Source organism: Pogona vitticeps, chromosome 5 (assembly GCF_051106095.1).
Source record: "Pogona vitticeps strain Pit_001003342236 chromosome 5, PviZW2.1, whole genome shotgun sequence".
In the NCBI taxonomy this organism is placed as follows: Eukaryota; Metazoa; Chordata; class Lepidosauria; order Squamata; family Agamidae; genus Pogona; species Pogona vitticeps.
This window is the reverse complement of record NC_135787.1, coordinates 97,258,042-97,275,881: the sequence shown is the minus strand read 5'-3', so window position 1 is coordinate 97,275,881 and position 17,840 is coordinate 97,258,042. Positions and strand designations below refer to the sequence as shown.

General features: G+C 41.7%; 1 protein-coding gene across 1 annotated transcript in view; it reads right to left on the bottom strand.

Moving 5' to 3' along the window:
* The window catches only part of DYRK4 (dual specificity tyrosine phosphorylation regulated kinase 4), a 32,847-nt gene that overhangs the window by 6,916 nt on the left and 8,091 nt on the right, over nucleotides 1-17,840 (bottom strand). Inside the window, exons 5-10 of the mRNA XM_078376799.1 lie at nucleotides 14,550-14,688; nucleotides 11,637-11,724; nucleotides 9,697-9,869; nucleotides 4,800-4,860; nucleotides 4,042-4,171; nucleotides 1,819-2,000 (exon numbers count right to left, since the gene is read on the bottom strand). Coding sequence (XP_078232925.1) covers nucleotides 1,819-2,000; nucleotides 4,042-4,171; nucleotides 4,800-4,860; nucleotides 9,697-9,869; nucleotides 11,637-11,724; nucleotides 14,550-14,688 — 773 coding nt within the window. The remainder of the gene's footprint in view (nucleotides 1-1,818; nucleotides 2,001-4,041; nucleotides 4,172-4,799; nucleotides 4,861-9,696; nucleotides 9,870-11,636; nucleotides 11,725-14,549; nucleotides 14,689-17,840) is intronic.

Below are 17,840 nucleotides of genomic sequence, written 5' to 3'. Positions count from 1 at the left end.
GGTGGGGCTGAAACAGGGAAGAGGTGTATGTTTGATGTGATTTCTGTGTATGGCTGCTAGAGGGAAAACAACAAAAACACCGTTCTGTTTACTACTCGTATCCCACCTGCATTTTTCCAATCAATCACTGGAAGAGGAAAGTTGTAGTTTTGTCCCTTGGGGTTTGTTTGGGCACTGTGTGTGTGTGATATGGAGGAAGAAAGGCACTTTTCCAACAATATGGTAGGCAGAGGTAGCCAATCACCAGTGCTGAAATGAATGGAAGTGGAAGGCAGATAGGCTTAGGGGGAAAAATACATTTTCTGAGCACAACCACAACTGCATTCAAACTAGGTACTAAAGAAAGCTGAAAGTAAGCAGCAAACCCTCAGGTATTAAAAGTCCTTGCACAAACTCTTTTAATATTCCTCAGCTTGCAAATTAATCTGTTGTGTGTGTCGCCTATGTGATTGGTCAGCAGAAGGTAAACAAAAGCTTTGCTTACTTTCCAATGGCTCATACACAGATCTCAGAGGAGATTGGCATGTGTTTTTCTTCTGCTAAAGATGCACTAACTAAAGCATCTGTTTTGATTCTTAAGAAACAGAGGAAAGCAGATGCCCTCTATTCCCAGACCAGTCATGTAATGTCTGCATACAAATAATTGTTCATGGAAAAAAAGATGCAATTTTTTTTACTTCTGTTTCCCTTTTTTCCCCCTCTTCCACTAACTTCTGGATGGACAGAATGTGCTACCCTCTGCCACTGAAGCAATTGCTGGTGAGAAGGGATTGAGGGAAGCTTCTGGTGGAAGTCCTCCATTGAGCCCTCGGAACATAGCACTGGCTTGGGGGGGAAACCTGTAAACTGTTGGCAAGCTTGAAGGGAGAGTCGGAGGTTGACTACACCTCATTGGCAGCTTCATATCACAAAAGCTTTGGGAGCTGGGAAGAAGTTGTGCTCTCCTCCTCTTAGTCATGACAATGTTTCCCTAAGAACCCTCCAAACTTGCTCTATGATCTCTCTCCCTTCCTCCTTAACCAAACACATTCTACAGTATTTGTATGATAATGGGACAGATGTGGATGCCAAAATTCAGGCATATTCTGCCTCTTTCCTGGCCTCTTTTTTTAAGAATTAGGAGATTCTCCTCCTTCTTATTGTTCCCTCCTACCAAAGGTCATTTTAGATTTGGATGTGGCAGCTTTAAGCAATGATGCCATATCCAGACCTGTCTCTTCAACTGATAAGATCGTCTCCTTCCTGCACTTTTTTCCCATTTCTTTTATCCTGAATGATCAATTATAACAATATTCATTTTTCATTTCTCATTACACGTGTCAAAACCCTTCTCATGATATAAAGGCATAATGACCAAAGACATAAGAAGAAAAGTGGAAGGGGCAACTTAAGAAAGCTGCTGAATTGCAGGGCATGAAAGGCCTCTGGCAACAGGAAATGCAGAGTGAGCGAGCAACGGAGGAGGAGCATCTCCAACATGTCACCCACCATCCAAAGGGAAATCCCTTGCCTCCATTCCACATTTCCATCCCTACCCCAGCCATCACAAGGCACTTCTGTGATAGAGTTTCCTTTCCGAACTCCTTTCCCAAGTGAGGGAAAAAAATGGGTTGGAGGAGGGGCAGGGAGGGGTGGACAAATTAAATATAAGGGAATCAGCCAGGATTAGCTTTGTCTAGGAGCACTCTAGTTGCCCCATGGTTTTGTTGTTGTTGATGATGATGTTGTTTTTGCTTGCTGTGGCATGCACACACATCTGTTTAAAGAAAACTCTGTAAGGAAGAAATGGAAATGAAGCAAGCGTTAGATCCAAAAGACCTCTTCTTTCTGACTGTGTGTTCTTATGAACATTCTCCTTTTTCTTCTCTGTGGTGAAGAAGGATCCTTCACTCTGCTTTGTGGCAGTCTTGGGCTTTTGTTTCACTTTACTCAGCCATGGATCCTGCATCCATGCATGATGCATTGCTTCCTCTGGAGTCATACGATGCGAAGGTTTCCATCTTGACATAAGACAAATAAGCTTGCTGTTAGAAGAATGTATATGTACACATTGATATACAATTTAGCACTCATGACATATCACACGTAGAGTTGGCAGGTCAGTTAGCTTCCCACATCCTTGAGATTTCAGGGCCAGAAGTCGATGTCAGGACGTGGACTCTCCTGATGACACAAAGGGAAGGCTCTTGTATAACAATTGCCAGTTTGAAAAAGTGGTGTGCATGTGTGCGTATGAAAGAAAGACAATGGGGATATCCTGCACTATCCTTCTGCCCAGAGTGGCCTTGGCTGCCAGGTGGGTGGTATAGAAGTCAATCAATCAATCAATCAATCAATCAATCAATCAATCAATCAATCAATCAATCAATCAATCAATCAATCAATGCATTAACTTCCTGGCCACTACCACATGCCTGATACACATGCAAGCACTTTTGTGATGAGACGGTAAACCTCTGCAAGAAATGGGAGTGGGGAAGAGACAGGTGCATTAAAGCCTCCACACACAATAAAAATCCATTCTTCCTCCTCCTCTAGCATGGCTTACCATGAGATTTGTCTCCCTCCCCAGAGACCTGTGGAAGCATAGCCATTCCCTGAGACTTTAACTAGTACCCTGTAACCTAACAACTCTAGCTAACTGTGATAAGAAACATATACAAATTCAAATGCTTAAGAGGTTGTTCATGGCCAATATAAACACATTCATGTGATGTAACACTACATCACATGAATTTTATTTTATTTAATTTATATTTGATCTTCTCATAAGGAATCAAACCACAAAAAATATATTGTATACAATCTAAGACTTGTGCATAATTTTATTATTTGTTTATAAATGTAACCAGATGCAGGCTTACAAAGGAAGGTACTTGATTTGAGCTCAGCAACACGTGGCTTGGGGCGGCACATGGAGGCCTCTGTCCCCCTGTTCTTGCTGCCCTCCTGGACCCTTGCCACTACCACTCCTTCCAAGGGAGATGGTGCAGACAAACCAGGGCCATATCCAGGGCACAATGACTGGGGATTAAATTTAGCCTTCCAAAATTTAGTAGCACAAAAATATTCTGCTGGAAGGCTATGAATCCATCCACTGGCATTTGCTACCAGAAGGGCATATACAGCCTCCAGTCACTCCTTCCTGGGCAGCAGGAAACCCAAAAAGGGGGATTCAAGGTAAAACCAATGTGGCCATCCCACCCACAACCCTATATGACCCAGAGTTAAACAATAGGGTCACAAAGCCTTGGATGCCAAAACTGCTGGTCAGAGCTCTGTGAACCCACAGCGTTTCCTTTAAAACAAACCTGCGCTCCCTGTGGAACTGCATTCCTTGATGCAGAATTCCGCTGGTGAATAAGACACCTTGTTTTAAACAGAAAATGAGGCATCTTACTATAGCAGCAGCAAAGCTGCAGAAACAAAAGGAATTGCCCACCTTTGCATCTGCCAGGGAAACAAAGAGAAAAAGCAGAAGCAGACATTTTGGAATGTCACAGTAACATGGTATTATTGATAATGGACATTTCAGCTTGCCTTTAATTCTCTGACCTCGTCCCACAGCCTAATTGTGGTCCCAGATGGTGTCACTTTGCTTTGTACTTCTAAAGCTAGAGGAACTTCTCTTTCTCTGCCTATTGCAGAAAACACTACACTGCCTGTGTTTCTGGGAATTGTTCTAGACTCCATCTTCAATTCAAGTGGCTATCAGGCACGCCTCTTGGGCCTAACAGTCCACCTCTAAGAAATACCTGAAACATATCAAGCACTCTTCTCTAAGCTGCATATTCCAGGGAAGATGTACAGCAGTGACAACATTCTATTAAAATTGTCTACCGTTGCTAATTTTCCATTAAAAAAAAATCGTAGAATGCAATAGGGATTAGGAGGGCTAATGCCATTTACAAAAGGGGGTCCTCATTACTGAGAAGATTAGCTTAGCAAAAACATAGTTGCTACCACACCTGAGATGTACACATTTAGAAAAACAAAAGAACAGAATCTAGGCTTTTGCAAAATGAGTAAAAATTATCTTACACAAGGCATTTCTTTAGAAAATCCAGAAAACAACCATCATATGTCTTCAATACACTGCTTAGATCCCTAGAACTTGGGTTTCTTATTTTTCCTCTACTGTTTGTAACATTCTTTGGAGTACCATTGGCATCTTCAGAACAGAAAAACAAAATAGAACAATTACAAAACTAAAAAAGAGCAATATTATTAATGAAATACAAATGGTTATTTCGTTAAAGCTATGTTGAAACCACCATGGAGAAAAGCCAAGACCCAAAACTTATGAGAATATTACAGCAGTACAAAATGAATCCAGGATTGGGCAGTAGGATGTAGGATTATGTGGAAAGGGACTTTGCTTCCACCTCCAAACAAGTATGTAGTGTTTGACACTGTATGAAAGAGAGAGAAAATTACGTCCGATACTAAGGGCAGCAGAGAGAGGAAGCAAGCATAACTACATCCTGCCCTACCCAAGATCATTCTTTTAATTCATTGTCAGATGTGAATGGCAGCCATTAATTCCAGCTGAGGAAGGATATCATGATCTTGGGAGAGTGTTCTGGTTTTCCTTGCTCCTGGTGACGAGCCATTGCAGCAAGCACCCAAGTATTTTAGTTCAGAGTATAGAAAATATACATTGCAACCCACTGACTACCAAGGACAGTAGTAGTACCACATATCAGAGGCCTGCATTACACAGACCCTCCTTCTACAAATATCCTACCCATCATAACTCTGGTGTCTCAGTGAACCAATCAGTAAAGATAGGTGCTTACCAAAGAACGTTCGTCTTCTTGATGCCGTCTGAATGAAATCAGCTGGTGGAAGTCCTAATAACTTTAAAAGCAAATATACACAAAGATAAATGTTATCTAAAAGAGCCTCTTTAGCCCCATTCAGGTACTAATCCTCTGTATACTCACCACACGACCGGAGGGAGCAGATTAGCCCCACTTCGTCTCTCTTTCAGTCACCCTCATATATCTGGTCAGCAATATGTCTAAAGAGGGAGAGTCCCACAGATACAGAAGACTCTCCTTCCTCAGGTGTATTGCTCTTTACACATATAACTGTACGTAGGAAGTTAGGGTTCTAATTCAATTGGAGCGGCCCCACAGACAGGATTGATTATCCTTCTTTAGGCTTATTGCTCTTTGTGTATTCAGCATGATGGAATTAACGGCATGGTGTGTGCATCCCCATGCCCTTCACAGGCAAGGGAATGTTGAAGGGGAACCATGAGGTTGATCATTATGCAGCAGAGAGGTCTCTGCAGTACACCCAAAGTTTCTGAACTATTTACAAAGGACCAGTTGACCTCACTGGTGTTTTCACTTTCAAAGCCCACAGTGTCCCTCAAATCCAAGTCTTATACAGCAGAGCGGTTAATAGTCACCACCTGCCTGTTTAGTCCAGGTCCCCTGAGTGGTTCTCTCCACCCCTTCTCCTTGTTTCTTGTCTTCCTCCTTAGCATGGAGGTCTCTTTCAAGCTACCATCATCCTTTGAATTGACACTCTCTCCTCCAGCACCTCAGTTGAATCAGGATTGAAATTGATGAAACTGGGATGAGCTACATATCTGCAGTGTGGGTCCAGTCCTCCCTACGGAGGGGGACTCAATGTCAGACTGGCCTAAAAGTACTCTGGCCCAGCTACAACAGGTTTGCCAGATGGTTGCATTCTCAGCCATGTGAATCCAATGTAGCTATAATAAGAGAGGACCTCCAGGGACCAGCCCCCACCCCACTGGCCACTCACCTGCATTTCCTTCCCTCTTTCCTCCATTTCATTCTCCTCCTTCGCTTCACTTTCCTCCCCTTCACTAATGTTCTCTTCCTCTTTTGCACTGCCCCCTTCCTTCCCTTCCCTTCCCTTCCCTTCCCTTCCCAAAAGTTCTCCACCTTTCCCACCTTCAGAGAATCCCGGAGGCCATGTAGATGGTGAAGTCGTTCTTGTTGAGGGCTTTTCCATCTTGGGTAGTGCCCTTGAGTAGTGCTTCTCACAACTCTCCTCTACAATCCCTCCAAGTTTGGTGAAGATTGAGTTTCCCCAAGGCAGCTGCTGAGGGTATGTGTCTGGGAGGACTCACTTTGTGGGTGACTTTCTTGGAGGAGACCTCCTTGTGGGTGTATAACTCAGATGTCCAAAACCCAAACTTGCAGGGTTTGTAGAGGAGAGTCAGGGGAAGCTTCCCTGCAAATTTAGTGTCCCTGTTTGCTTGGGGGGCATTTATAGGTTTCTAAGTAAAAAAAAAAAAGAATTGACAAATCAATTTATTGATTCATCATAAAAAAGAGACATTACTTACCTGTAACTCTGGTTCTTTGAGTGGTCCTCTGTGAATTCACACTAATGGGTTAATCTGTGCCTGGTCAGAGCACCCTCAGAAACATCCTCAGCTTTAAGCACTTGGTGCCAGGACCACCCTTACACCAGCTATATAACTCCGGCCCCGGCACCCAGTGCCTCAGTTCCAAGGAACCGACTGCCGTTGCCCATCATGCCATGACACATGTGATGGACAGCAGGGAGGAGGGCGGAACATGTGAATTCACAGAGGACCACTCAAAGAACCAGGGTTACAAGCAAGTAACTTCTTCTCCTTCGTGATCTCTGTGAATACACACTAATGGGTGACTGGCAAGCTGACTAACCAGGAGGAGGGACGTCACAAAAGTGCAGAAGCCAGGACAGCTCAAACTACCACAGCCTGAGCCTTTGGACAGACATCCTGGCGGTAGTTCAGGATGAAGGTAGACAGAGTGGCGCATGTGGCAGCGCAGCAGACATCCATGGCCTGTGACAGGGGGTACATCAAATTCAGTGGCAGAGCTCATAGCTATGATAGAGAGTACCAATTGGTGAAGGAACACCAATTGGAATGACAAGGGGTCAAACAGACTTATTGGTCAATGATAGAGAGGTCAAGTGCAGTAAAGAGACTGCTTGGTTTTGCGGTCCTGCCTGTGGTTTTGTTGGTCAGGGCGCTGCCTGCCCACATGTCTAGGGAGTGGCGGCTGGTAACTTTGGGGTTGGGGCCTTTGATGTTCCTGGGATTCCCTGGGCTGGTAGGAGCATCTCCAGGTACTCGCAGTTGTTATGCTGCAAATGACCATGCCACCTCCACAGCTTGAGCAGGTTATCAAAAAGAACATCAATTTTCTGACCAAAAAGCCCTACACCATCAAACGGCAGGTCCTTGACCCACCAGTTGTTTGGATGTTGGTTTTAAGGCATGTTGAGCAGCAATGTGCTCGTGATGCGCCAGCCCCATTGCCTCCTGGTGATATGAGAGGCCCTGACTGTAAAGGTGCACAAGAGCAACCTGCAGAATAGGCAGTGCCAAATTCCATAAGTGGTGATGATAAACACCCATAGCAGTGGAGTAATTGGCTACTTGGCGGCCAGAAAATAAAAACGGCAGCCAAATATCTCCTTATCTGTGTTCTCTGTATCAGTTGGGAATATGAAGAACAACCTACTAACAGTAAAGGAGGGTGACTATCTGCGGCAACTGATATGGGTGTCGGAAGATTGGTTGGAAAACCTTCCTCCCCCCTCTGACTCATGTGAGTCCCAACCTGAATAAGGTAAGCCCTTCTGACAATTAGGGGAGAAATCTTTCTTAGCAGGAGCTTGACCAAGATCAGTCTCAACACAATCACTGGGATGGAGAAGGCTAAATGGGTTAACAGCAGGTTCGGTTGAACCTGTGGATACTTTGTTGCTGGAGCCGAGTTCGAGGGAGCACTATTCCGTCGAGGCGGAGGCACAAAGCGCTCCTTGGCCTGTGGCTCAGAACAGTGCCAGGTGGAGTGGGGCAACAGTGGTGGTGGAAAAGGTGGCAAATAAGGCTCATAGCTCTTATACCAAATAAAAGGGACTGGTCCTGCTCGAACTTATCAGCATGATAGGACCCTATTGAGGAAAAATATTTGGGTCTGCCTGACAGCTGCAAGGTTCTTGGGTCAACTCCTATGAGTCCTTTCCCTATGAGCCTACGCTGGCTCCCACGATTGAGGTGGGACCCACCAAAAAGGTGTTACCCCAGTCAGAAATATCACTGACAGGTGGGGCTGGCAGTGGGAGCTGCAGAGGGCTCTTTCTCTCCCCAAAAGCAAAGCCACGTCTTACCATATGTTGCCGGAACATCTTCAGCCTCAGCAGCCAGCTGTCTCCGGAATTAGGAGTTGTATGAACAAGCCCATGAAGGAGGGCTGTTCCGCACCAACCTCCAAAGAGGTTTTTACCTCAGTCAGGAGAATCAGTGATGAGCGGGGATGGAGGCAGGAGGGCTTTTCTTCTTCCAAGGGCAAAGCTAGAGCTACCATATGTTGCTGGGATATCTCTGACTACAGTGCCCAGCTCTTTGCAGATTTAGCTCAGATGCTGTCCTCTTCTTTTTTGACACAAAGAGGATGATTGCAAAGATGTGGAAAGCTGTTGCTCTTGAGCCTGGGTGTAGCATTGTTAAGAAGGTAAAAGAGACCTTATTTCTTTAAGAGAAAAGCCGAAAGACGGCTTTGTAAAGCCTTCAGAAAGACCAGCTAATGCCAGCCAGTACTTTCCCCCCCAGGCAGAAGAAACAACTTGTTACTGAAGAAAGAACAAGGGAGGTAAAAGAAAGGAAAGATAAGGAATAGAATTGTTTTTTATTGCAAAGTTCCTAACGAAGCTGCTGCTACAGCGGTGGTTGAAAAAAGAACGGGTGCACTGGGTGCCGGGGGCGTAGTTATATAATTGGTGTAGGGGAGGTCCTGGCACCAAGTGCTTAAAGCTGTGGAAGTTTCCGAAAATGCTCTGCTCAGGTGCAGATTAACCCATTAGTGTGTATTCACAGAGACCACAAAGGAGAATCATAAATTCAGAATTTGTGATTTGTTGACCTTAACAAACCACAAATCAAAATGAATCACCATTTTTCTCATTTGTTTCCATCTCTAAACCTTATCCAATATGCAAGGGAAGTAGCTCTGAGAGATAACGAATACCTCCAAAGACAAATATATTCATAATTCAGAATGAACTAGATTAAATGGAAAACTAGGTTGGAATTGATATATTAAAATATAGTAGAGACAAGTGTATTTAGGCATCTTGAAACATAAATAATATACAAGCATAAAACAAAAAAAGAACAAGAACACACAACTATAGGATACAGTATATCTGGTTTGGCAACAGTCCATGTGAAGTCACTAGCTGAGTATGAATTAGCAGTTTTATACAGCTTCAAGGCACTACCAATAGTACCATTCCCACCCATCTCAAGAAACAGCATCTCCCACTTTTAAACCCAGCCAGACAGCTATTGATAGAAGCAACAAACAGGCATGAGTTAACTCACAGGAGGATTCTTCTAGCAATAGAGTAATGCTGAGATGCTTCATATGGCAATACAGGACCAGGACAAGAAAGGGCATATTGGCTGGATCCACTCATTCCATCCTCCCCATCTGGATTTGGACTTGAAAGACCAGGACAATATGGAGTGCCTGGAGGGTAAGCTGTCAGCAATTTGTGTCATTTGTTATTGATCATGAGGCATATCTGTTTGAGATGTCAACTTTAGCTTCTAACTTCCTCACTCTGTGGAGCTTGAGTCAATGTAAGACATTAACTCTGCCTTTAAACTGGCAGTTTTTGATCACTAAATGTTAAAACTAAAGTTACCTCCATAATGCATGCAAGCTGCTCCATTTCATTCTCACCAGGAAAAAGGGGATAGCCTGTGTAGAGTTCAGCCATGATGCATCCTAAACTCCACATATCAATAGGGGTGGCATAAGGGTGACCAAGAATAACCTCTGGGGAACGATAAAACCTACTCTGGACATAGGTATACACTAAAATAAAAAGAGAGAAAAATACAAAGGGGTATCAGAAATTAAGACAACAACCATGTCACCACATAGAAAAGGGGAAGGGACATTATGATACCTGTGACTCAGCATGGGTTCCTCAAAAACTAAACATGCCAATCTAATCTTATCTCTTTTTTGGACATAGTCACAAGATTGGTAGATAAGGGGAATGCTGAGGATGCAATGTATCTTAATTTCGGCAATGCTTTTGACAAGACCCTTCATGCTATTCTTGTGGCTGGCAAGATATGGGCTAGATGATACAATGGTCACAAGGGCTTGTAGCTGTTATGGCTTTGGCCACAACAAAAGAGTGCTCTTGAATGCCTCATCATAATCCTGAAGTAGAGTAACAAGTGGGGTACCAAATATTTCTGTTCTAGACCTGGTGTTGTTCAATATCTTTTTAAATGACTCAGATCAGGGTGTGAAGGGGATGCTCATTAAATTTGCAAATGACATGAGACATGGAGAAATAGGTATTGCATCAGTCAGCATTAGGATTCCAAATTGCCTTAGCATATTAGAGACCTTGGTCAATACCAAACAGTGTGTGTGCATGTGCATATGTGTTTCAACTTTCAAATGTAAACTGCTGCAGTTAGGCACAGAAAATCAGATCAAATAGGATGGATGAAAGCTGGCTTGGAAGTAGTACATGTGAAAAAGATCTATCCAGGATGCTTTAGGTGTAGAGTTCCTGCGTAAACAGGTGGGCTGGAAACACTGACCCTTGGGTTCCCTTAAAATGGCACCATTCTATGATGCTGTAGTTGTTGCAGAGAAGTAGAACAGAAATTCAGTAAATACTGCTTTGGTTCAGATAAACATCTCAAATTACTCTGCAGATTTGCACAAACACAAATAGATATACAGTAGTACAGAAAAAACAGAGAAGGATGTTCTTTCCAAAGGAAAACCATCTGCAAAAAAACTGTGCATAACTTGAAAAAAAAGTGAATACAAAGTATACAAATTTGTTCATTTTGAGAAATGAACACACAACTACATACACATTTTCATGTGGGCCTTTAAAAAAATTAAAAAGTTGGAATTACATAACTTTCAAAAATGAGAGTGAAACTGAATGAGACAGATCCATCCATTCTTCTTCTAATCTATCCTGTAACAAGGCTATTCATAAACAAATCAAAATCCTTTTATTTTAAGCTTTGACAAATGTTTAATCCCACACTAGCTTGGGACGAATTTATAGACTATGTCGGGGCTCACGTGCTAAGGATAGGTAATTCTGAGGTAGGAAAAGGAAACTGCATATTGACTTCTTTTCTATAGAAAATAAATACACATTAGACTCAAGAAACATTCTGCTACCCCCTAGTCACCAACATTAGCTTCAAATAATATCCAGGAATGCCTGAAGCTTAATGGACAGGGTGATTTTTTAAAGGAATTGGCAAGTGATATCAATGGGTTCTGTCCCTGCGGCAGAAAGACAGTTGGAGCATATGCCTTTAACAAAACAGCAGCACAACAGTGTTATGCTTGTCCATCACCATGTAGTCCGTCATCACAACACTGGGAGCCAAGCTAAGAAAACACTAAGCTTACCAGAATGCAGACCTATTCCTTTGAAGAAGGATGTGCTATTTACAGGGTGAGGTAATATCTTCTTTTGACCCATCTGGTGTGGCAGGTATGATGTATGTTAACATATCACATACATAATATACACAATAAGCTCAACATTCTAAAACAGAAAAGTAATGGCATGATTTTTCTGCAAACCTCTTTGGTGTTCATAGCAACTTGATCCAAAATCGATAACTTTAAATGAAACTTGACCATGTTGAGGTTGGCTTATTAATATGTTCTCCTAGAAGAGGTTAAAGCAGGAGAGAAGCAGATGAAATATCAACACAGTTGATAAATAAACCCAGTGCCAGAGTTATCCTTGTGAAAATAACCTTTGAATCTGATCCATTTCCCAGGAGAAAAATGTATTGTCAGCTTCTCTACTAATTTTCTCAGTGTTCACTTTTAACCGCAATGTTTTTGAAGTGCAACTCTTCTTATATATGATGTGGGCCACAGGGGTACCACTGTTTGCATTTTCCTCAGTCAACTGTGATATTCAAATATTTGCACTACATCTACTGTCACATAAAACTTAACTGCTATCCCAGTGCTACATACAGATCAGTCACCACACATGACAAGTGCATTAAAAATTCCAGCTTCAGCCTAGTGTTGTTTGTCACTGTAGGCATGTATTATAAAACCACATTTTACTCGTGCCAGGTTCCATGTGAGACATATTTAAACTCAGGTTCCTAAATATGCAGGTCAGTATCATTGCAGAAGTGCAGAGTGGCAGGGCAATTCTGCAAGTGCCCCCCTCTGCTCCAGCTGGCTCTCATTCTCGTGTCTGTTCTCACATTGATTGTGACATCGGTCACACAACCAGACATGTGATAGGGTGACTGCTAAAGTCAATGGGATCTGCCCCTCCATGTTTCTGTAGGAGGATACTAACTGTGCTGTTAGCACATCAATAAATAAATCTTACGCAGTTTATAAATAACACCAAGTGTGTGAAATCATTTGGAATCCCTTGTGAAAGTGCATACATTAGGCCAAATTTATACATACATAAAAGATGAAGTGTACACAAACATTTTTGCATACGGGTATTTTTTACATTAACAAACTGACACAGAAAAAGGACAGAATAAACATGATGTTAGACAAATCATAACATGGAAGAAAATTAGAGTTATCCATCCCTACTGATTTAACCTCTGACTTTCACATGTGTCACAGCAAGCTTAAAGGTATTTTTTTGCTAATCAAGACAAAGGTGATCTGTAGCTGGGAATACAAAAGAATTCATTGTAGTGGAGTGGGCACTACCTAATAAAATTTGGATTTCTTGGGATTCTTCTTAATCAATCTCTGAGGGATTTTTGAATGCTGTGGAAAATTCTCTGAGCACAAGAGATGACATCCTGTCAAAGCCTTGTGTGATCTGTAGAATGGAAGGATGATCATTTGCTCCTAAAAGTCTTCTGTTTGGCATCAAAGCACAGGTTCCATGCTTTTCTGAGGTGCTCAGGGCAATAAAATACCAGAAGACATGATGAAAAAGAGAGAGGAGAAAAACGAGCATCAAACCTCAACAAACTTGGGCTAGTCCTTACTCTGTGGTGGTGAGGATGGCAAAGAACTCTGTTTCTGCTATGTCAGCACAATGTTGTCTAGCAGAGGCTGTTTGTGGATGAATAATGAGTTGTACTGTACAGCCTTCATTAACCCGGTGCCCTCTAGATACTCTAGAGCACTCCTTACATCACATTTGGCTGGAGTGATGAGAATCACAGAGCAGAACATTTGGAAGTACCAGACTGGGAGAGTCTGCTCTAGACTTACAAGTCATATGGAGAAACCTTCAATTTCATCTAGTCCAACCTGGACTCCAAACTGAGAAAAGATTCTGGTGAGATATTTGAGGTGGATACTTGGTCAATTCAAATGGACAAGTTTCAGTTATTCAGCCCATCCGTGAGGACAAGTTGTTTGAAAGGGTAAACTAGCCATATGCTCTTCAACCCTGTGTGCATCTTGGCATATAAAAGTTGGTAGACTGATTGTTGGAGTTTTTAAAGGCCTGGTTATGTTCCAGCACCTCTAAGTTTATCTTCGCTATTCTTCCAAGACCAAGCATGCAAGTTAAAAGCAAACATGCATTGAACACCACACCAGGTTTGCCTAGATTTCATCAATTCCAGAAATAACATATATTTATACCCTCTAGAATAGCATTTATAATAATAAAAAATATAGAAGTATTTAACATTATTTGTTGATTATCATCTGCTCATACTATCAAAGCAATCTCAGATAACTAAGAACTATACAAAACTTTATAAACTATACCGTGTATCAGAATTGTGGAAATCCCAGGAGATTAACCATAGTTGGCTGTTGTAGCAAAAGACAACATGGGCCATTAAAGATTAAGAAGTTTTATTTGACATACACTTTCATGGACTAAACCCCTCTTAATCAAATGCAAGATCTGCTGCTGCTGCCACTGCTGCCACTACTGCTGATCTAATAGAAGTGGACTGTTGCTATTAAACCTTATGCCAGGTAGCCCACATGCTGTCCATTGGCTAGTTGCAGTCTCAAGGGGTTCAAATGTTCCTCCAGCATCCCTGCTGCCTCCCAGCAACTCAAGACACCTATGGCCCAAAATTATTTTTTTTAATGGTGCATGCGTGTGCATGCGTACATGTGTACAAAATTCCTGTGTGCCTTCTAGTGTGGACGGGAGTGTTTCTTCTGTGTTTTGAAGGATTCCCAGCACCCCTGTGGCCCTTGTACATACACATACACATACACATACACATACACACACACACACACACACACACACACACACACACACACACACACACACACACACACACACACACACACACACACACACACACACACACACACTACATTTTAAAATTTCTTTTATTTATAAGTTGACTACTAGATGATTCTCAAATGTTTTATCTTTTGTATGAAGACACTGATCCTACTTCATTGGAAAAAAATGATTACTTTTATGAAACCATACAGAACAGTATTTAACTTTCTAAGCATAGTATAAACAATTGAAATGTCCCCAGCATCAAAGACAATACTTACAGGCTTCAGATCACAATGAATTATCTTCTCTGTGTATAGCAGTTGTAAGCATCTTAAAATACACTGGGTGAATCGACGAATCAAACCCAAGGTAAAACCTTGGAAATTATTTTTCTTGATTAATTCATATAAATTTATACTGTGGGATGTGAAACAACATTTCAGTTTTAGACTGTGAACAGTTTCCCTTCTACTTCCAACTGAAAATATTTATTTATTTGTTTATTTATTTATTTATTTATTTAATATGCCGCCCACTCTACCCAGAGGTCTCTGGGTGGCTTACAATAATTAAAATTCAATACAATAAAAATAAAATGATTGAAATACAATTAAAATACAATTAAATATTACATCTGAATACAGCACACAGGATCCAAAGAACTTAACTCCATGCTCCAGATCTTTTGCTAACAAAAGGTTGCTACCCTAAGATAAAAGTGCCACTGCAGTTAGAAGCAGCTGGTGGTGGGGCTATGGATAAGGGTTGACCCAAGACTTAAATCAAAGTGCAAGGATATTTGGCTTTTATGGTAAAGGGACCACAGCCAACTAGTGCTGAGCTTAGAGCTTTTGCACACTGTGGAAAATTTTAATTATGTGAAAACTGAAGTTTCACATTCAGAGTTTCAGGAATCTATTCAGAAATATTGTAGGTGAAAGAGCTTTAAACCCGGTTACCGAATGCCTGAAGCTGTATTATTTACTTATCTATATACATTTGGTATGTAAAATGATTATGTCAACCTGGGGAGAGAGAGATTGGCCCCAAGTCATCCACTGGGCTTGAATGAACACTTGCACCACTAGAGAAATAAGAGCTGTACTGCAAAACTGACTGATGAGAATGCTGGGTCAGCATACAGGGAAAGGTATCAGAATTAGGAAAATACTTCCACACTGCTCAGGGAAGAAGGTGGATATGTAAAAAGAGAGCTGAGCACCATGCTTATAGGAGCTTTCTTAACTTTGGGGGGGAAAAAATCACTGTGCCTCCTTTAGAAGGGCTGGAAATGATGATCCATAAGGCCTCTTTGAGCTCTGCAGCCCTAAGGTTATTATAAGTTATTCTACACCCTTTTAATAACTGCTTTAAGCAATTGTGAGAAATAGGATAAGATTCCTACTAGACCAAGGAAAAATTTGTAACTTGATCATAACATTCCGCCAGGAAGCTGCCTCCAACTTTCATCATAAAGCAACGAGTCCACTTGGCTTAAGTGCTCTCATTCTAATATTTTTCTTGCCCCCCACCCATCCCCGGATGAAAAGTTTGCTGAAAGAAAACAGCTAGGCTTGGTAAGAGAAGAAGAATCTAGAGAAGTGCAGAGTGGGAACTTTTGGTTCCATTTCAATTCAGTTTCTTTGGAATGGGGGCATTCATTTGTCAAAATTTTCATTCTTCTGTTCACCAAAAAGGGGGGCATCTGTTTGAATAATTTTGTTTCGTTTCCCCCATGAGGAAAGGAAGGGGAAGTGAAACTGGGACTGACAGAGCTGGCAGCAAGATAAGAACCATGCAGGTGCTGAGGGATGCAACAGCACCTTGTTAATAAGCGGCAATTAGCCACCAAGACTTACTTGATTTTTCCTTATATGGGTGCAAAATGGCAATAGGATTCTGACCAAAAGTTCTCAGTTATTCTGGACACCAGTCACTGGAACTCTGGTTGAGAAGAGTGACCTTGGTTGAGAAGAGTGACACTAAAGAATTTGTCTCTCAAATTCTGAGATATAGGAAGCTGATGGATTGGAACCTTTGCCAGGCAACGTCTTTGTTTGGGAAGGAGACAATGGCTGCAAGACCTCATAAATCATTCTCTTTCAGTGAGGAAAAGATGGTGAAGGAAACCTGTGCAATCCGCTTAAAACACAGAACAAAGTGTAACATCCTACACCAGTGGATTCACCAATTAGTTCCCTATAACTTTCTCCCATAGAAGTCTGTAGAAACAGTTTGCTTTTATGGGACACAATACCTACAGCTCTAGCCAAGACCTATCTTGAACAGGAAAGACAGTGCGGGTAAAATAAACCAGAGACAAAAAATAAAAAAGGTAATTTTTGAATTATTAGAATACTGTATTAGGAGATGCAATGTTTGTAAATGGAACAGGATCCGAAAACCTAATTCCAGATAGATTTCTGGAACCAGCAGCTGCCAAAGAGAAACACAAGGTCATAGAATAATGTTAGGGTTTAATCAATCCTGCCGAAGAACCCCAGTTATACAGAATCTTTCTATACCTCTGTTGTACTGATATACTTATTTTTGCAGTCACATGGTGTATATATATTGGTGGGAGTGTTCACATCAACAGTGTAATAGAGAGGTCAAGAAGAGAAAACAGTTTTTGAACAACTTGCAAAGTATCATGAAGAGCAGGGTTGAAAAAGAGAAAGAGGAGACGCAACATTCCTTTCTTAAATTAAAAGCAGGAAATGTCTCTGCTCACACCCTCTTTCACCCGCAAAGGGAGGGGAGCAGGCTGTCTCCTTTGAGCTGTCTCCTTCTGAGCAATGTATTAGTGTTGCTTTTGTTAGCAGCAGTGGCTGTTACTGCCAATGTGTCAATATACCTTTAAAAGAAAAATAATTTAAAAAAAGGTACAAGTTCAATGGCCAATTATTTTAAAAAAAGGTACAAGTTCAATGGCCATGAAGTGGCCACAGTGCCCAGAAACCTGACCCCGTTACAAAGAAAATAAATCTACAGCAACATTCACCCAGGCTGAAACAACAAGGGATGAAGCGATTCATCATCAGTACAAAATAAAACAACCCTGCTGGTGAGGGGGAAACAAACCACTGTTCAGGAAAAATAGCCATCTTGGCCATGCATTGTGTGCTTGGAAATTTATGAAACGATCTAAAAACTGCCATATTGGTATAACTGGGGTTCTTTTGTGATTGAGCCCTTAGATCACTCTCTCATGGGACCAGGTCACTGTTTGTATTCTCACTCCCTTGGCTAAAAACTGTAAATACAGTGAGACAAAAGCAATACAAAATTCTGTACAGCAATTAATGGAAGAAAGCAGAACCTTTGGTGCAAGACATTTCATTTTGATATGATCATCAGCATTTTAAGACAGATCTTTACAGTACTTGGAAAATCATGGTTCCCATGAATATCAAACAAAATAAAGATCTGGGTTAGTCCTATGCACTTCTAATAAGTGTGGTGGGGGTGGGGGAAGAAGAGGCAACTAAAGATGGACAAATCAGTTGGGCAGTTTCATACATTCAAATAGTATAATTTAGTCTGCAAAACGAAGTGGTAACAAGACA